General features: G+C 54.3%; 1 protein-coding gene across 1 annotated transcript in view; it reads right to left on the reverse strand.

Annotated features, from left to right (window-relative positions):
• The window catches only part of LOC143150368 (uncharacterized), a 311,591-nt gene that overhangs the window by 233,895 nt on the left and 56,753 nt on the right, over nt 1-20,943 (reverse strand). The window contains exons 3-5 of the mRNA XM_076318592.1: nt 11,595-12,407; nt 10,555-10,666; nt 9,489-10,503 (exon numbers count right to left, since the gene is read on the reverse strand). Of these exons, the coding sequence (XP_076174707.1) occupies nt 9,489-10,503; nt 10,555-10,666; nt 11,595-12,407 (1,940 nt within the window). The remainder of the gene's footprint in view (nt 1-9,488; nt 10,504-10,554; nt 10,667-11,594; nt 12,408-20,943) is intronic.

Here is a 20,943-nt window from a genome sequence, read left to right on the forward strand (position 1 = left end):
ATGCGCGCGCGCTCGCACGGGCGCACGCTCGCGCGCTTTGTCTCTTTTTCACCAGCGGAAAACATACTTCTAATTAAATATCGGTCTTGCGGCATCTCGTCCCGGCCCGGGAAATTCATTTTCGATCTTCCCGCCCCGGGCGGCCGGACCGTCTTTATCGTAGGCGGACAGAGAGGGAGAGAAAAAAAGAGAAAGGAGGAAGAGAGTCGCCATGAGAAAATTGCAAGACCCGAGTCCCGTGAAAAATTCCTGGCGGACGTGATTCGAGCGACTAAATGGCCGACTGTCGTTTAAATTCTGTTCGCCTCCCCTGCACGCTCGCTCGCTAGCCTCTTAACCGTGAAATATTTGTATAATAACGCGGTGGTTCCCGACAGGACGTTCGAAACGATCGAGTTATTCCAGTTCGATCTTCGCGAGACCCCCCCGTCTTGATATTTACTCGTGCGTGCGCCGTGAATTATCCCCCGGAAGTAACATTCGCGTTTACCGAGCGAACGGACCGCTACCGGGGAATCGTTTCCCGAGTTTTTCGCCATCTGGACGCATCGCGAGACCGTTGAAACCGCTCCGAACCCACGCGGAAAAATTAACTCGCCGTGAATTTTTCATCAAAGTAAAATTAGAGAAAGTTCCGTGAACGCGAAGAACCGATGGAACACGCGGGTACACCGCGGACGGGGAATTTCCAGAGTGCACGCTCTCGTGGAGAAATTTACGTTTATTACGAAATTCCTGTAAATTTTCGGACACCCTTCCAGAAATTCCCGGTATACGTGCACGCGGATGCCAGACGACGAGAAATCAAAGATCCGCGAACGCGGCGGGGATTACTCCTCCTCGTTTTCGCCCGTGTGTATTTTTCCTTTTTTATCTTTCGTCGCGCGGTAACTCGGAGGAGCGACTCGTCGAGCTATATATTTTTTACGCGGACGAAAAATCGGTGTCCGCGACCAGTCTCGCCCATCGGAGATCGTTCCACGGGGAAAAGTAGGCGTCCAAAGGGCGTCGGATGAAATTAACACCGGTCGAGACAACGGGCCAAAAATAATTGATAATTACGGTGCGCGAACCGTCGATGCGAAACCCGTGTACGTTCGATTTACGCGTATGCAAATATCGGGGCACGATCGAGCGTGTCATTGTCTCGAACCTGTTCGCTCGCGTTCGATTTCTTTTCGAGGGGAGCGGGTTTGTTTCGAACGCGCGACAAAAGCGAGAAGAAAACGTTGTTCAAAGGTTCGATCGAGCGTTCAACGAATCGGAGAAAATTTCAACTCGCTCGACCTTTGAAGAACGAAATCTCCGTTACCCCGTGGCCCCTATCGCTCGACCACTGGCTCGGGTGACGTACGAACCAGCCGCGGACCCCACGTACCAGGGGTTACGAACCTCCGAAATTGATTCGAATCGTTCCTGGACCATAATGCTGGATAACTAACGACCGTCGCGCGCGCCCCCGATATCGCGACAGGTACGAGACCCTCCACGGTCAGGTAGGATGCACGGTAACGCGGCGGATCGTTCGAATCGCGTTTCGATCGCGATATCCACCTTGGCGAACCGCGAGAAAGAAGAGTGGGGGAGAGAAAAAAAAAAATTTCCATCGACGAGCCACCGAACACTTTCGAGAACCGAAACGCGCTTCGTAAACTATTTTCCGAACTGGAGGCAACGTTGTTACCATCGTGTATTTAAAACTCGTTAGCCCTCCGGGTATACCACGTTCCAAATAATTATAGAACGTCCTGTCCACGGGATTCGCGCGTTCGGATAATTATTCGCAGCGTGTTCGATCGAGGGGAAAAAAGGAAAGAAACACGCGCATTCGTAAACGTCACGCGAGGTAACACCGCGTTACAAGGATCACCGTAACGGAGAAGATTAAGCGTCGGCTGTAACGAGTTCGTTGATCCCACCCGCTCCGGTAAAAGGCATCTAAACGGCCGCTGCCTTTCGCAGAGACGGCGAATCACTTCGCCGTTATTATTCCATAAATAATAAACGGAGTCGCGAGCCACTTAGCGTCCCCGTCGCGGTAATTTAGGCCAAGTTCGCGTTCGCGCGCACGCGAGAGGGATCCTGTTCCTTCTTTTTTCTTTTCTCTTCTTCTTTTTTCTTTTCTTTCCCTCGTTCGTCGTCCTCGCGATTTCAATATCCGCGTCGCGTCGTCGTAACCGGCTAATCATAGGTATTCGCGGCGTTGCGAGTCGCTGGCCGTTAATTGGCGTCGACGGAGGGACGACGAACGGGATCGAACGTCGCGCGGACGCGTAGCAAAAAAGAAAAAAATTGAGGAGGGAAAAGGAAAAGGGAGAGACAGGAAGAAGAAAACGCGTCGATGCACGAAACGACGCGACTTCCGCGGCGTCAAATTGAAAAGTAATATCGGTACCGAAGTGTGACATAATTGGCCCGCTCGGCGTTCTCGCGTAGCCGCGCGAGCACGTCCGGCAAGATAATTACAAACTTCGTCCCCTCTGCCTGGTTTCCCCCCTCCCGTTCAACCCCCTCGTCGAGACCGCGTCCACGAACGGGCTCCTTCTCCGCGGCGAGAACCTATCGACTTTTAATAATCGCTCGTGAAACTCGTTAAGATTCCGTCGGTCGAGGGGTTACGCCACCTTCGCCACCGTAAGAAACATCGAAATTTTATTTTTTCACGAAAAACGAGGCTTCGGAGAAGAACAACGCGGAACGGGTTTCTCCCGGGGGAATCGCAATTGCAATTTACCGGGTTGAAATTTACACGCGTTTGGAAATTACGTTTCTCGAGAAGCACGCTCGAGGGAGAATCGTAACTTCTTTCGAGTTGGACGAGTTCTGTAATTTTTGGAATTTTAAAAATCCTCGCGCCGTGGATTCTGTCGCAAAATAATCGGCAAAGTTTGGATTTCCACTGATCGTATTCTCGTTTTCTCGCGTCGAAGCTACGCCGCGATAAATCGTCTCTCGGAGAGTATCGATCCCTCCGCGAGTATCGTTGCGAGGGAAAAGAAGAAAAAAAAAATCGCAAAGGTCCCCTCTGTGCATCGGCGTCAGGACGACGACGCGATCGAGGTCCCCGTGTTCGATCGAAGTCGAAAGAGGCGCGAAAACCGGCCACGGTAGGCCGAAAGCCGCGTTCGAACAAATTGAACGGCGCGCCGGGTCTGAGTTATCAACGCGTCAACGGAGACAAATGTCTCGTTACACGAGGCCCGAGCTGGCCCGGCCCGGCCCGGCCCGGCCCGGCCCGGCTCGGCGCGGCTCGGCTCGGTCGCAGGAATCCGGAGAAACCTCCCCTTAAATCTTCGGAGCGCGAAGACCGCTCGCGCGGCGGCGGCGGCGGCGGCGGCGCTCGTTTAAATAGGAGATTAATTCCTGGGAACCTTTTAGCGTGATTTCGGTGATCCTTTACAGCCGGACCGGGGCGTGTAGGTATTACAGTGACATACGGACGTCGCTTAAGTTAATAGCCGATGCGTTAACACGGTCCGGCGTTATAAAAGAAGACGGACAGGCCTACGTGCGCGTCGCCCACGCGGCGACACGCTCGGCGCCTAACGCTGCGCGTGTGCGCCCGGCTAACGACGACGCGTATAGTTAACCGGCGCGTCGCGCCGTCGGTGAAAAAAAGGAATATATAAATCGTCCCCCGAGCGACGATAATCGAAGGTATCGCGCCGAGCGAAGGTATTCCCCGGGAATTATTATACTAAACGAGGTGCCACGTCCGGGTGCCAAGACACCGAGTATTATCCCATTAGAATAAATGCAAAGCAGAGGTGGCTTCTCCCATCTCGATGTACCCTTCCTTCTGTTCCCGTCTCTTCTCTGCTCCCCCCGGCCGTCCCCTGCGTCCCGCCGGCTGATTTTCTCCTCTCCTCGTTCGTCCGTCTCCGGTTCTTCGGCTCGGTCTCCGTCGCGCCCCCGGCGGCTCTTTCTCTGTCCGCGCGGTACAGCTTCCCGTCTGGCCCGGCGCAAGGGTGGAAAATGGGAGGCGGTCGGAGCGGTAGAGCGCATTTACATGATATGAATATAATGGAGAGGGCCGGGTCGCCGGCAAACCCGGGCTACGAGAGCGCTACCTGTTGAACGGAGAGTTCAAATCCACGGTGACCTACAGGATATATTCGGCCGCGCTGGACCGGCGCCCCCGCTCGGCCTTCGAGGTCGGAGCTGGACGCCTCTCCGGATACGCGCAAGGGATCGTTAAAGGTGCGTTTCTAACGGGACGCGGACAATGTGGATCTCGCGAATGGAGTCGCGCGAGGTGTCCTCGTTTTTTCGCGAGGAAATTAATTTCTCGAGTCTCGACGATCGTCGGCCCAATTCTTGTAACCGTTCGAGTAATTGTAACACCGAGATTGCGTAAAATGGTCGGGAATCCGTTTCGAGTGGACGCTCGTTAACGGTGTATCGAAACAGTGCCGTTTAAAATTCTTAATCGATGCGCGAGGAAATCGATCGTTGAAGGATCGACGAGACGTTAGAAATTTTCGAGCGGTTCGCGGTCGGAGGAGAGGCGCGAGAAAAGCCAAGAGGACACCGTCACCTGTCCAATTAAGGACCACTCTCGTATCGCGCGATACGATCGCCGCGCGTGCTCGGCCGGGCCGCGCGACTCCGTTCCACGAAACGAAAACAAAGTCGTCGCCGCCATAAATATGTATAGGATATAACGCGTGTCATTCAAAGCCGAGAGGAGCCCGGATGTTTCCTTCCTTTTCCCCGATTCCCTTTCAACGTCTCGTCCCGTCGACCGGTCACGAATACCTGCTAGCTTATGCGCTCATCGGATACACCGTAGTTAGCCTCTCCGGGTAACCGTGGGCAAACGTTGCATTTCAATGTCCATCGCGTCGTCTCTCCCTCGACGCGGTGCCGCCTCAGTAAAAAGAAAATCGAACGCCCGAAGAAAGCTCGAGAAAACGAAAAGAAACGAAAGAAGAAGAAAGAAGAAAAAAACCGGTAAACGACGACGAGTCGCGCGTCGCGTTATTTTTCTTCCCGACTCGTCTTCCTTCCTCCATCGCGATCGGAGCGCGCTCGAGCTGGTTTACGCGGGATATTATTTTCTCGAGGCACCGATTACGACGCGCGACGCTCCTCGTCGATGTTCGCAATTTCCAAGAGGTGCCGGGAAGCGGGCGAATCGCCTCGTAAAAATCGTTCTCGCGCCAACTCCAACCGGAGCACGCCGCCCGCGAAATAAAGGACGAACGAGAACCGAGACACGCTTCGGAACCCGAAAGAACTCGAGGGAGGGGGAGGGGGCGAAGAAGAAGCGCGAAGGCAATATAAAAGGGCAATAAAATCACGACGGCTAACAATACGGGCGGACTTGGCCCACCGTCTTCCTCGTATATCCTCGCGCCTCCTTCCTTCCTTCTTTCCTTCTCCTCTCCGCGTTAACTTCCCTCAGCAACGACGGAGAGAACGACCACCTAACCCGGGTCAATTTTATTTGCCGCGACGGCCAGCAGCAACAACCGCGACACTCCGCCCGTTTCGGAACTTTGGAAATTCCAACTTCGTCCACCGCAACTACCGGGGCAAACCCATCGGGAAATAGACGCCGACCGGGAACCGAGTTCGAAAAAGCTACGAGGGTGATACGCGAGGACCGGCCGGTGGAGGGCCGGTCCACCTACAGTGGTGAAGGGAATTTTTAAGCGATCACCTGGTGGAAAAGAAACGGATCGAGATATCGTTCGAACGTCACGGTGGACGTTAACGAGACACTCCGGTTCGAATCCAAGTTCGAATCGAAGTTCGAATCAAAGTTCGTCTCGTAACGGGACAACGACCCGTAAGATTCCGTCGGGAGAGATCGACGAGGAACGTGCTTCTCCCGATGGAGGACTCAGGTGAAGGAACACGAAAGGTAAAACACGGGAAGTACACCCCGAGAGGGTGCTCGAAAGTTGTTCGAGCGCGTCGCGGAGTCATCGAAGCACCGAAAGAAGTGGGTTAGTGGCGGGAACGATGATTTTTATTCCACCCCGTAGAAATTCGACGCGAACTCGTCACGGTTTGGTATCGTCGCGAGTATTCCCCTTTGGCGCGGTACACGAGCACGGTCTCCGTGCGTTGCACTTTATTCGCAACCGGACGGGAAGGTTCGGAGAATATTCATGAAGTTCGAAAGTAACGGGACGACGCACACCGGGAACTTTCGGCGGGATCTCGTTGTAAAAGCAAGACGATACTTCGCGGGACGGTTATACACGCGAGCCCGAATTAAGCCTCTCGGAGGCCACGAGGACCTCTTCGCCGCTAGCGAATTATTTCCTCGGTCCGAGTCGCGATCTCGTGTGGTTGTCGACCGGTAACGAGTGCAACCGGTGCCCGAAAATCTCCAGACAACCTTCTACGCGGGAACCGTAAATAACGGAGACGCTGGAACGTTCCCGTTCGAAGGTTTCGCTCCGTTGAAAACGCCGAGAGGGCGACGAATCGTTCCTCGGTCGTTGACGGTTAACGCAACCTCCGGAAAGTTTCGACGTCTCGGAGTTCGCGAACGTCGTTGTTGTATTAATATTTTACCTCGTTACAACGGTGAGCGTAGACTCGCGCGACCAACGCGCGCGTTATTAGTTTGACGCGAGACGTCCAACCCTTGCGTAACGCCGCGAGCGAGATTTACGAAATTCTCCGAGTTCCGTTAGACGGGAGCGCCGTGCGCTTGGAAAAAGCCAAGAAGTCTCGCGCGAAAGGTATTCCAGCGTCGATTATTGCCCCCATTGGTGACCAGCGAGCGCAATCTCGTCGCGGAGGAGTCACCGAAAGTATTTCAGAGTCGCTTATTATTCCCACGTACGTTCGGCTCGCGGAATCTGGTCGTACTGGAATTTTCCGCGTATCGGATAATCCGCGAAAGATATTCCCGTGTCTCGATTACTCTTCTCGCGAGCAATCGGCCGAGGATATCTCGTCGGCGAACGAATCTCGAGAAAGATAACCGATCGTCGATCATTACTCGGATCGTTGGTCAGCTGGCGAAATCTGGTCACGCTGGAATCTCGCGCGCGTTGAAAACTCCGCGATAGGTATTTCAGGGATTATTGTTTCGCCAGCTGGCCGAACGCAGGCGGAATACGCTCGTCGAGCGCCCGCGAAACCAGTACTCGCACAAAGGAGAACGAGGTACCGTCGTCGCGCGATTTAATTTCAATTCTCCGCCACTTCCTACGAGACTGCGAACGCTCCGATTACGAGGAACGCGATCGAGAGACCGCGTTCTCCTCGATCGAAACGGATCTCCCTCGATACGGTACCCTCGCCGGGATCGTTTCCGGATCACCGTGCACCGCCATCGATTAACGATACGTCGGTCACTCGTGTTTTTAAAATCGCGGTGGGCCTGCACCGGCACGCCACCCAGCGCCATCGAGGACGCATTCCGTCCAACTTTTACCGCGGACAGGCGCGGTTGGTCGCTGGCTATCTCGCTCGCTCGCTCGCTCACTCGCGATTATTCCCGCCACCCGATCCGGAATTCCGCTCGAAATCGCGGGTTTACCTTTCATTACCGCGCGACACGCCGCGGGCATTCCGAGCAGCGGTTTCTTTCGCGAAAGAAAAAGGTCGTCCTCTCGAGTGCTCGCCGCTCCGTGCTGAATCCGCGTTGGTTAATGGCGTCGATCGTGGAACGATCGATTTCGCGATAAATCGTTATCGAGGGGGCCCGGCGCTCGTAATTACCCGCGACTAATAACTCGCGAACGCCGCACGGTGAACGCGTCGTCGTTGCAGCTTCGAAACGGCCACCGAGCCGTGACTAAGGTTTATCAAACGAGCGGGTAGCTCGCGGTTAGACCCCGGGCTACGCTTAAGGGGAGAACACCGGGGATAACAACACCGAGAGGAACGCGAAACCGCGCGCGATTTACGCTCGACCCGTACGAACGCGTTCTCGCCCGCTTCTCGTTCCGCGGCTCCACCGTCGAAAACACTCGCTACCGAGATCAAAGCTCCAGACGTCTTAAAGAACCCGCGACGCGACTCCTCCCCTGGCAATCGCCTTTGAAACACCGCCCCGTGGATCCGTGGATACAGCCCTCGCGTTTCATTGTCGCGTCGAGCGTTGCCGCGCCAATTGTCGTTAATTATTCCGGAGAGAATGGCTGCTTTTTCACGCGGGGCACCTGGGAACGATGCTCGACGCTGAGAAGGGTTCCCGAGTACCACGATCGAGGAAATTAATTCCGTTTCGACGATCGAGAGCGCGACGATTTACGCGAGCGGTTCGTCTTCGAGCGTTCGACCCTGACGAATCCGTGGAGGTGAAAAATGGCCGCGAATCTTTGGTTTTCGAGCTCGAGATGGATCGAAAGAAACCCGTGGGAAACATCACGGTAGCCAGATACTCCGTACCGTTAAGAACAGAGTACCGAAGTATCTGTCGCGGTACGGATCGTAGACGGATCGAGAAAGATTCCTGGAAAACCCCAAGATCGATCTTCCGTACCCTAGACCTTACGGTTGTCCACTTTTGCTTCGCATTTTTAATTCCAGGCTTGGATTCTCCAACTTTCCCCTAGTCGACTCCCTCTAGATCCACGCTCGTGAACGTCCGGTCGCGTCCTCTGTCCATCGACACCTCGTGCTTCTCTTTCTTGGATCGGCGTCACGATTCGATCTTCTCCCTCGCTCCGGTCGCGTTCGTCTTACTTTTAATTAAGACCGTGCCCATTGTCCCGTTTTACTTCGCGTACGGCCACTTCTACCAATTATTATTCTTAATTGTTCCCGTTCGGACGATAACTTTGACGTTGTCTATGAAAGCAGCCTCTGGCTGCACCTCGCCGTTCCGTGAACTATTTTTCGCGGGGACGTACAATAACAACGTGTACGGAAGAACTTGGTTTTCGAGTTACGAACGCTTTCCGCCCGGACGGATCCGCAAAGGCGGAGAAAAATATTGTTCCTCGTTGTGCCGTATCGTCCATTTTGTTCGTCGCGAAGAAAACGATCGCGGTCGCCCTCGCGAGGGACCGTTGGAAAATCGTAACTCGGGAAAAGTAACTCTGGAATAACTATCGTAATTGCGACCGAACTGTAACGGTGCTCCCCGGGGATGGGGGCGAATTGTTCGTAATTCGAGAAAAAGCGAGTACTCTCGCCGCCATTGTTCGAGGAAAAGTGGTCGATCGTAAAAAAGAGGTCGATCGGTTTCCGGCTGGTCGAAAAATTTCCAAAAGCATCGGGCTCGTTCTCGAGCGAAATTTCGCGTCGTTCGGTGCCGCGAGCGTTCGGTCGTCGCGAGGACGATAAAGTCCTCCCGGTTGAAACGAGTAGACGCGAGGGACCGGTCGAGGGACGCGTCGCGTAAACAAACGGTAGCCACGAGTAGCGGACAATTACGGATGGCCAGATGTAGGAACAATGACCGGGAGAAAGAAGGAAAGCCGGCCGATCGGGCGGTCGGCGCGGTCGTAAATCTAGGCGGAAACAGGTGGACGCGCGTGATCGCGAGTAGTATAATGGATCGAGTAACTGACCTTGCGAAGAAAGCTGCGGCTGCGCTGGCCTGCGCCGGCGTCCCGGGCACCCCGCTCACGTTGTACGAGTACTTGGTCTCTTGGTACACTTGATACGCGCTTTGCGGCTTCGAGTGCGACGATCGGTGATAATAGTGATCGGCGTAGAGGCTGGTCTTCTCCGGCGGACGTTCACCGGCGACCTTGGCCAACCCGTACCCCTGCATCGCGGCCACCGACGAGGACGACGAAGAGGAAGAGGTCTTCGGGTGACACTTCTCGTGGAGGTTCTTCTCCGCGGGTCCGTGCAGATGGGACTTCTCGTGAGCGGAGGCGGCGGTCGGTTTGTCGATGGTCCCGTACGACTTGAAGTCGTAGCCCTTCAGCTCCCCGTAGTACTTGATGTTCTCGATCTTGAACCCGTGACCGACATCGTGCCCCTTCGATTTCGCAGCCGCCTCGTGTTTACCGTAGCCGAGCTCCTGGACCGATTTCATCCTATCGGGGCACTTGCCCTCGACCCCGTGCACGATCGCCTTGGTCGTCGGTTTCTCGATCTTCGGCATCGATCTCTCGCACAAACGACCTTGGACCGCTTCGCTCGCCCTCAGCGGACAATCCACGGCGCCCTTGTACTTGTCGCAGCTCGACGGCTCGCAGGCCGCGTTAACACCGTGGCAGACATTGCCGACTATTCCGGCGATACCGATCGCGATCGAACGACCGGGATAATGATGGGACTTGGCCAGCTCCGCGTGACACCTCGAGGTTATCGGGTCCGTTTCATCGTTCGGCTCGGTGTACGGATGCTCCTCCTTGAACGCGTTGTTGTTGTTGTTCGCGATGTTGTTGTTGTTGTTGATGTTCGGTGAACGCGTGTCGCAGGACTTGTACGGGAGCCGCGACCGCGACGAGGGACCGCGTGCTGCTTCTCGCGCGGTTGGCGTGATACTGGCCAGATTAGAGGGCGTCTCGGCGCCATGAGTGCCGCCGGTTCCCCTGCTGGAGTTACCACCACCGCTGCTGCCACCGCTGCCTCCACCGCCGCCGATCCCGATGCTCCCTCCAACTCCTCCGCAACCGCCACCTCCACCTCCGCATCCACCGCCACCTCCTCCTCCTCCTCCACCTCCACCTCCACCTCCTCCTCCTCCTCCTCCTCCTCCTCCTACGGCTCCTTGTCGTTTGCCCCTCTCCTCCTGTCGAATTGATAACGTTACGCGTGACCGCTAATCGTCGTGATTCGCGCACACGAGCGCGCCTCTGCCTCCAACGGAACCGGAAACGCGCGAGAATCGGCCCGCCAGGAAAGCATCTCGCGCCAGGAGGACCGATGAATGGGAGAACCTCGGCCCTTTCGATGCCGACGTGTTTGTACGCCGCTAATTGCGTATCGGCGTACCAAGTAGTCGCCACCCGGAGATCTTAGGACAATGGTACGCGTTGTAGGTGTATCGATCTCGAGCGAACAGCCTCGATCCCTTGCTACTGGGCAAATGGATTACCTCCCGATCGATCCCGACCGAGTTTACAATACCGGACGCGTGTACACCGTTGCTCGAGTATAGTATCGTTGGAAAATTTCCGTTTCCAGAGAAATCTAACCGATTTGTTCGCGGAGTCGTTACCTTCTTTCTTAATCGCGAGCGTCGTTCGAAGGACAGCCGGCTACCGAAACAAAGAATATCGCTCCGCTCGCGGAATAGGTAAACACGGAACGTACTTCTTCGAAATCCCGGGAGCAAGCGGCGTGAAACGGTTCCGTTGATCGTCTGGTCGACGACCAACAGCTGCCCGTCTCCCTTTATCGGCGTATCCGGTACGGAACATCGATAGAACGTAATAAAACGTTTCCCCGTCCGTGCACGAGCCCTTTGATCGACCAGCGAATCGAGTCTCTTTTCTTAGCACCGTGAAAATTGAACGGTTGGCGCGATCCGAAAATATCGAGACCGATCTTCGACGAAAGACCAGTACTTTACCGTCGCTGTTTCGGATTCCCGAAAAAACGAACCGTTTCTGAGAAACTCTGCCGATTTCCACTCGCGTCTCGTCGAAGGACCATCGATCCCCGGTCTCGCGATAACGCAGGTCAACGTGGTTAGTTCGATGTCTCGGTGTACTCACCTGAACGCGTTTGTAATCGTCCTGGCGCCTGGCGACCTCCGAGTACTTGGGCGGAGGCTCCGACTTCGGCGGCGTCTCCTGATACTTGGGCGGTCTGTCGAACTGCCTGTACTTGGGCGGATCGATGTAAGGGTTGTTCTGGTGCCTGTAATAGTTCGGTAGCTGACACTCGGTAAGATCCGACTGTGACCTGTTCAGTTGATAGTTCGGTGGAGCGGTCTTCTGCTCCTGGTGGGTCTGCTTGCCGTGTTTCCCCGGTGTCGTTTTCTCCTGCAACGCGTGACACTTTTCCCGCTTCTCCGGCCTGTCCTTGCCACCGTCCAACTTCGCGTCCTTCTTCTCCTGCGACCCGGGCCCCTCGATCTCGTAGAAGGTCAGCTCCTTTTTGCCCTGGCCCTTCTCCCCGGTGGAACGGTGCGGCTTCGCGTGAACGTGCTGAACGTTCTCCGGCTTTACGGGCGGATCGATCTGATAGAAGGTCAATTCGCGGGAGTCCTGGGACTTGGATCGCGTCTCGTGGGACGAATGGTGCTGTCTCTCCGGCTGGGAGTGACTCCTCGCGTATCTCTGCTCCGGTGCTTTCGCGTCCTGGTGCTGTCTCGCCGACGATCTCGCGAACCTATCGTTCGGCGCGCCGATCCTCACCGAGTTCCGTCCGTACTCCAGGTACTCGTCGCCGTATTTGAATATCTGCCGCGGCTTGTACTTCTCCTCGAACTGCGAGTAATTGTACGTGTTGAAGCCGACCTGATTGAAGTTCCTACTGAGAATCGACGAGTCGTAATCCGTGGACGTGACCGCCTCCATGTTGATCTGAAAAGAAAGAAACGAGGTAAAGTTTCGTCGCGATTCGCGATCGCGTTCTACTACCTCGAGGAAAACGGCGACTCGTAAAAGTCTCGAGGAGGGTCACGGTTGCGCCGCGAAGAACGAGTCGAGGGCGCTTCTCTCGCCGCGCGAGAGGCAAGAAGAGGAGCTCGAGATCATAAATCGGGGAACGTCTTGGTCTTAAATGCCCGGAGTATTTACCGCGAAGTAAAAAGCCCAGGCGCGATAAATAAAATCTGCCAACGATGGGGCGTGGTACGGGGGTTGGTCTATCACCGTTTCGCGGACAAAGCGGTGGTCGGTTTCTTACCGAGGGAAAACGAGGCGCGAAGAGGGTTGCCGGGAAGCTCGGCACGGCGCCGAATTCCGGCTCGAAAATCGGCTCGCGCTCGTCGAACCGGTTCGCCACCTCGCCCGGGCCCCCGGGCCCCCGAAGGCCCCCGAAGCCCCCCGAAGCCCCCCGAAGGCCCCCGAAGGCCGATCGATCGCCCGTACGTGTGTGCACGCGTCGCGAGGAGCCGCTTTCACGATGCACCCGAGGATCACGCGTGCTCCTCTTCTTTTTCTACGGTTCGAGCCCTTATCCGGAACACGCCGCGAGGCACGACCAACGCCGAGAGATGCATGCCCGCGATTAGACGAGAACCCGGCTTCGAGAACCGGGGCTCTCGGGGGAAAAAAAATACGATCCTCTCTCTCGCTCTCTCTCTCTCTAGCCCGGGGAGATTGCGTACTCGCGCGAACGAACCGCTCCGCCCGTGGAATAATTCCGATACGCCCTTAATATCGTATATATTAAAAGTTTCGAGTAGCGGATCTAACGAGAGCCAAGCCTCGACGAACTCCCCCTCGGAGGAGGTCGATCGTTCACCGAGATCTCGTCCCCTCTTCGGTCTCGATCGACGACCAACCTTTCGACCGTTCGAAACGACCTTTTCGCGGATACAGTGGTCTCGGTTAACCCTCCTCTCCTCGTATCTTCGAGTCACCGGGTATACGGGAGTCCGTAACTTCTTCCGGAGCATCGAGAGAGTGCCCCCTCGGGGTCCGCGGTTATATATTACCGGCTGTAATGAAGACTCCACCGGCAGCGAGCTACCGACGCTGCCTTGTTTATCGCCACACCTCAAATATACAATTAACATGTTGAAAAGGCGCCCGAGGTCTCGGGAATCGCGGCCTTCCGAGCGAGCCCCCCTACCGCACGACGAAGAAAGGGTCGCGGGAGGGACTGTGTTCGGTCTTGTTACCGTAGGCCTCGTTAAGAACCGCGTCCGGATCCTTAACCCAGAATCCCTTCTGCCCTCTTATCCCCTAACTACGCGTCTACCGGAATTATCGCGCGCGTCCGAGCCACCGTAGAAAAACTGGACTCCTCTCGGTGCACGGCGACCGGTCGGAAATTGGACCGCGGGACCTACGAACCAACCAACGAAACCAATCTTTCGGACGAAAAAATACAACCGAGCCGACCGAGAGATCGCGAACGAACGGGAACGAGAGAACGCCGAGAGTTCCTCGAGCGAGTGAAATTCGAATCGACCGCGATACTCGTTAACGAAAAATTGATCGCGAAAGATCGTATCGGGGAACCGGGGTTTCCCGTCGCGTACGCGAGCCATTCGTTAAAATCGATCTCGAAATTGCCAATGCCCGAGGATCGCCAATGGGATCGGAAACTCCTCTGCGACGCTTTATCGCGAGACGATCGAGGCGCGATTTTTTTCTCCGGGCTCGAGTCGGTGAGTTCGTACGGACTTTTCCCGGCGAAACACGGCTGCCGCCATTAAATATAATTAAAGAGAAAGGTTGTCGGGGCCTGCGGACCAACGGGGGGAGAGCGACTCGCGGTACGTCGATTTTGTATCAATTACGTTTACACGGCCAACGATAATTCCCGCCTCGGAGGATCGATCTCTGCTCCAGATCGCGGTCCGAAACTTACAAGGTGAAAACTCGTACGAGAACGCGGGGAACTTCACGAGTGGTACGTACGCGTTGGATCGTTTCGCGTTGTACGGAGGCCAGGTTGCGCGACGTCGATGCACGCTCGCGTCGAGGGATTCTCGTTTATCTTCGTCCTTCAATTTCCCGTGTCCTCGATCGAGTTCCAGAACCGAGTCCGTCGCGTGTTCGCCAAAGTACCCGCGAAACGGAGCGATAGTCCCCTCGTACGTATCCCGCCGTCCGACGAAGACGGATATTGCGTATCGACCGACAACTTTTTATCCGTTTGAAAACGCACAGAGGGACGGCTAAGTATCTCGAGGAATATTCACTGTGACAGATTATGTACTTTTCTCGCTATTATTTACGACCGTGCTCCGGCAATATCTTTCGAAATTAATGGTTCCCGTAATCTCCGCTTTGCGCGGACGACGCTCCTGCTCCATTGTTACCGAGCTTTCGAGCGTTCTCCGGTCCTACCTATCCGTGTACGTCCGTTTCCACCGGCGGAAAAACCGACCGGATGGAATTTGGAACGCGTCCATAGGGTAACTCGAAACAGAGGCGCGGTGAGAGTCTCTGGATAAAATAATCGCGCGACGAGCTTTCTCCGTGGAGAGATCGCGGAATGGACCGTGCGGTAACACGAACTCTCTTCGAGAAGAATCGATCTTCGATCGTTCGAAACGGTAACAACGTTCGAAAGTGATCCTCGACGCTCCAAATGCTCTTTCGATCGGTGCGTGCGAAAATATATATAGTTTCGTTAAAAAAAAAAAAATATTGCGTCGATCCTGTTTTTTCGTCGATTTTCCCCGATGTAATTTATCGTCGATCGAACGCCGGGTAACTTTATTCGGAAAAATTAACCGCTCGAAAAACTTTTTTACCAGTTTCCGCGGAAACACGCGAAACATCATAGCGCTCGTTTTGCACGGTTTTGGAGGTAAATATCGTAACTTTGAAATTTTTCTGTTTTTTTTTTTTTTTTTTTTTTGTAATATTTGTCGCGCGGTGCGCAAAACGTAAAAAGTAATATAAAAATAAAACACGAGGGCTCGTTCGTAACGATTTCGACTAATCTTCTCCATTTCGGGGAAATTTGAGCAATTAGATGCGATACGAGTGCAAAGTTTAACGCGTCCGAGAGTAACGCACACTCGGCGAGAGTTATGGATAATATTGCGAATTGCGTTTCGCTTTTAGTATTTTACCGTGGACGAATTTCGAGACGGAAATTTTTCGCTCTCGTCCGTCGAGTTTCCACTTTCCTTCTCGACGAGAGATCGCGAAACGAACGGTGAGTCTCTCGTCGCGAACTCGACGAGCTCTCATCGAGGAAAGTCGTTTCTCGAAGAAATAATCGCGGTCGATCGACGAAAATCGCGCGACGAACTTTCTCCGCTCGCGAGATCGCGAAACGAAACGAGGCTCGAACGAGAGTCGCGAATACCGATAAATTTTCAGCCCGAATGTTCCATTCCGGAGTAACGACGTTGTTTGCGTTGGCAATAATAAGTTCGCTCGCGGAGTCGATACGGGGCCCGCGCCTGGTCAGCGAACGGGGCCCCGTAATTACGGCCGCCGCTAAAATTATCCCGGGCGATCGGTTTCGCGCAACTCACGGGGTGTCTCGAGAGAAAAAGACCACCTTGTTCGCGAACCTGTCCGCCGATTAGTGTTATTAGGCCGCGCGCCGGGGCGAAATCGTCCAGTCCCCCGAGAACTCTCGTTCCTCGCTTTTTCGTTTCACCTCCTCGTCTCGTCGTCCCGGTGCGCACGGAATTTATCGCTCGGCTCCGCGGCTCGAGATACGCGACGCGGAAAAATATCGATCCCGGGGACTCGCGACGTCGTCCTGGCACCGCCGGGAGGGTGTCCCCTTGTGTACCCGACACTGGAGAAATCGAGCCACGAACGTAATACCCGCGACGCGAGCATAATTAATTCTCGACCGCGGGTCCCGGTATTCGAGAAAACGCTCCTCCTCGGGAGGCCTTGAAAAGCGAACGAGTGGTCCCGTGTCGGCTAATGGAGCGATGCTTCAACCTTACCAAGAATGCTAACGAATCTTCTTCGGGAGGTCGTAAGACTAATTGGCCATTTAATTGACAGTAGTTGTTGAAAGTAGCGGTTTAAGGCCGAGCGGAACGGGCGCAGCGACTGCGCTTACACCCTCGGATGGAAACGACGCGAAACTGCGTCGGAAAGAGCAACGGGGCTTGCCACCGGCTGGAGAAGGAGAACGAAAGAGGGGGGTTGTCCCGTGAGCGCGAGCAAGCAACGTTTCTCTCGGCAATTTGCGAATTATTAATTTAACCGTTCCCCTTTAACGCTACTGCGCCCGCGGCTAATATTTTCCCCGGAGCCACCGCGCCACGAGAGGTGGTAGGGGACTCGCGAATATATAGAAACTTGTCGGTGGACAAAGACAAAAGGAGAGGACGAACAGAGAGGGAGAGAGGGAGAAGAGGGACTGGAATGGTCGTTTCGCCACCGAACCCTCGCTTCGAGAGCAAACGCGCCCGCGAACAAACTTCCGCGTCCAAACACCAAATAAACCTAACAACGGTTCGTTCCGCGACAAACACCATCGGGGATCGATCGTTTCGTTACGATCTCGAATTTTAAAGGGAACGCGAAAGGCTTCTCCGTGGAAACTGAGAAGAGTTTCGAAAGAGATCGTTAACCGAGGAAAATTGTTCAGGAACGACGGAAGAACCTCTATCGCAAATTTTGGATCGCGATGCATAGTTTATTACGGTACGCAGGGATTCGCGACTCTCGGCTCGGAACTGGAAAGAAAACCCAAAAAGAAAATAGCCAAACGGTCGATACTTGTGCACCAACGCGAAGACGATCTTCGAAACTAACACCGACCGTTCGCCAACGACATCCGGCACTCTTTGGACGGTCGTTGCGTTCGCTTGGACGGTTTAGAATTTTTCTAAACTATCGTCTGTTGTAATGTTCAGATTATAATATCTAGTTTATTGACGCGAACGACGACAGTGTCGTGTGGGCTTTGTGACTCTCGACTTGGAACTGAACTAGAAAGAAAAACCAAAAGGAAAACAGCCAAACCGTTGACCACTTAGCCGACGACCCTTCCGCGCCGATACGAAGACAGTCCTTAAAACTGACATCGACGTCAGGCGCTCTCAGGATCATTGTTGCATTCGTTCGAACATCGTCGAAGAGTGTCGAAATTGAAAAAAGATGGCCACTCGCGCGACCGGAGCACCGATTCGTCCCGCGACCTTTCCCCGTACGGGCGGAACGAAGAAGAGTTCAACGACCCGTAACGACGCGAATTATAACGAATCCCCCCGTTCCATCGCGATCGTATAAACTCCGGAAACCACCGGGTCCAATATCGAGCGCAGCCGCACATCGAAATCGTTACACCCGCGATCGCTCGAAAACCTAATTTATCGTTCGTTTATTGTTCGCGTCGCTGATCGATTTCCCGACCGAGCAAGTTTTAACGGGAGAGCGACGAGCTCGACGCTAACCGCGAGCTAAAAACGCGGGACGATTCTAGTCGCACGGAATCATAACTGGATTTTCCATTTCCCCGCGGGGCACACCGGACCCGGGAATATCCGATTTTCACGGCGGACTGACCCGTCTCAATGCCGTCTCGCCCGCCTGGCCCGACAATCAAATTAGAGACAGCCGGTTGAACGCTCGAATGAGAATCTTCGCTCGGTTTTGTCGCGTGCTTTGTTTGAGAATAAACCGCCGTATCGCGACAAAGGAGCTATTTCGAGCCGATAAACCGTTAGATTGGCACCGAGCTACCGCGTTTTATCGTTACGGCGACGCTGTTACAACGCGGAGCGGAACTCGACGATTCCATCGAACGAAATCGTCGACGGACGATCGTTTACGTTACCCACTTTGCGAGAGGTCGCGTCCGTTCGCGACAAAGGCCGCCGTTTCGAGCCGATGCATCCCTCGGATCGGTTACCGGACGTTTTAACGCGACGACGAAATCGCGAACGATGAGACGAGACCGCTGAACGCGACAATTGGAGCAATCTCGAAGCGATCGTTAAATCGATACCGAAGGGCGCGTTTCCTCGGTACAAGTATCGCGACAGGTACTCGCGTTGCGCTCGTGACGATTCCTCGGGACGAAGATTCCGCTCGACAACGATTCTCCGCGAGTTTTGGTACGGAACGATCGTACTCTTATCGGAACTCGCAAAGATCGAATTACTCCGAAAAGAAAATATACCAACGGAGCGTCTCTTTCCTCGCGCAGTTTCGAGTACTCGAGAATTTTCTTTCTCCGTGTGTGGCAAATACCGAGCACCGGAGAGACAAAGTATCGAGGAAAACCACGATTTCACTTTCACCGGAATTGTCGTCCTCGTGACCGTTGCCGAACAAAAGCGTCGTGGATCGTTCGCTGGGCGATTCCTACGCGAGGAACGAGGTCCGTAGTCACGAGGACAATGCGAGCGGGGACGCGGTGATTCCGTTTCTACGCGAGAAACGCGAAACAGGCGGCAGACAGAAACAGGATAAGGGACGTCTTTTAATATCGGCGGCGGCGAGGGCTTTTGAAGGGCGCGTAGAACCGCTAGATTCCGCTGATTGACTGACTGACACGCGGCGGGCAAGGGGATGCCGAAGGACCAGACAAAGGGAAAATGCCAGGATAACGGCCGTGGCTAGAAAACCGGGCGCGGAGGAGACGCGGAGACCGAGCAATCTCTTACGGTCGAGTTTGTCCCGCAACGGGGAACCTTCCCCGATCACTCCGAATAATCATCGCGGGACAACCGACACCGTGCTCTCGCGTCATCGCATCTACGAAAATGAGAGAGGCCGCGAAAAAAGGGAAAAAAAGAAAAAAACGAAACGAAACACGGGGTCGAAGCGCGTACGGTGGATTTTAAACGGATGTCGCGATCGCGAGAGAACGTTACGCGAGATCACGGTTACTTCCGCGGAACCAACGAATTAACCTGCGAGTGACACCGCGAGAGAAAGGTGGGAGAAAGACGCGAGAAAGTCTCCGCGAATCGCGCGACGAGCAACGAAATCGGTGAACGTTTTGCGGAACGTTTCGTATGTGACGCTACGAGAGGAAGGTGGGCGAAATTCGAACGTCCGGGTTACTCTCCGATAAACCGATTTCGATGGAACAGCAACGCCGTGAAAGACCACCGGAAATTGTTCGGTTCGTACAGTTACATCGAGACCGGATTTACATTCTCTCCGGTCCGTGGAAGGAAAAGTAGACGACTATCGTGAGTGGATACAAATAGAAGACATCGGCAGCGACTACTTTGTATAATAATACCATCGGAAGACCGGAGAGAGAGAATACGCGCAAGACTCGGAAACACGATCGTCGATACCGCCGCGACCTATGCAAAAATGGCTACTCCCCGTTGGATACCGTATCTACGATGGTATCTTCCGCGCTGTTCGCTTTACAGAATCCCGAACGAACTTTTCGGGCTTGGGAATAGAAAATTTCGCGACCATCGGAAGAAAAATACCTGACGGGAGCAACGTGCGCGGAAACTTGGATCGTCGAATTAGCAAAATCGTGGTCTCGGTACAACGATGTTCAAACGAATCGTAAATCTTCCTCGAGTTGCGTCTCCGTCGTTCCGTGGTCGTCACGACGTCGAGGAAATCCCCACGGTCGGGTTCGATGTCCGATCCCGCCTTTCCGTCGACGGGAAATCACGCAATTGACAGATTAGGACGATGATCGTGCGCATTGTACCCCGAGCGGAGCGTGCCGGCGTCGACCGCCTCGTTTATTTCTCTTTCGTTACAATCGGGACGTTGTTCGTTCCTCGCGTTGATGTTTCTCCGCCACGGAATCCGTCCGTGGAAAGCCGAGAACACCAGAGAACCGGAAACAACGAACTCGGTCTCGGTTTTCCCCGGGAACAACGGACCTCGATCGCGAGCAACGCGACGGAATTCGTTTCGCGATACTTTGCGACCGAACGATTCCTCTAACAATAAGAGGATTTTCACGAAAATCAATGTCTCGTTTCACGTTTTCTTCGACCCGCTCCCTTCGTCGTTTTCCGAGCGGTCGATTTCGAAATGTTCCACTTTCCTTCAATTTCGAACGTTCCAATCGCGAGACTTTCGGACGCGATATTCTACGCTAGTGGTTAAAGTAATATTACACGGAATCAAGCGGGAAAGAAAAGAAAGAAATTCACGCACCCTCTCCGCAATTATGTTAATTGGAAGAGGAAAGGTTTCGGTTCGAAATCGCGTGCTCTTCCCCGTGGAAAATAAATCCCAAATATTTCCCAATTTTCGGCAGCGAGACTCCCTCGGCTCCGATGGGCGAAACGGTTCGGAATGCTCGACGAACTGACAAAGATTTAAATTATTCTCGGTATTTCGCCCAGCGGGTTTTCTCTCGGGCTCTTGTACTACCGTTGGTTCCTTCGGGGCTCGGAAAACAGCCCGTGAGTACCTGCTTCGCCGCGATGCGCAAGATCCGCGAACTAATTGAATACGTAACAAGAAAGCCGGATTGAAAAGCGCTGTTGGCAATGGGCCGCAGCAGCCGCAAAGAAAT

Source organism: Ptiloglossa arizonensis, chromosome 8 (assembly GCF_051014685.1).
Source record: "Ptiloglossa arizonensis isolate GNS036 chromosome 8, iyPtiAriz1_principal, whole genome shotgun sequence".
NCBI lineage: Eukaryota > Metazoa > Arthropoda > Insecta > Hymenoptera > Colletidae > Ptiloglossa > Ptiloglossa arizonensis.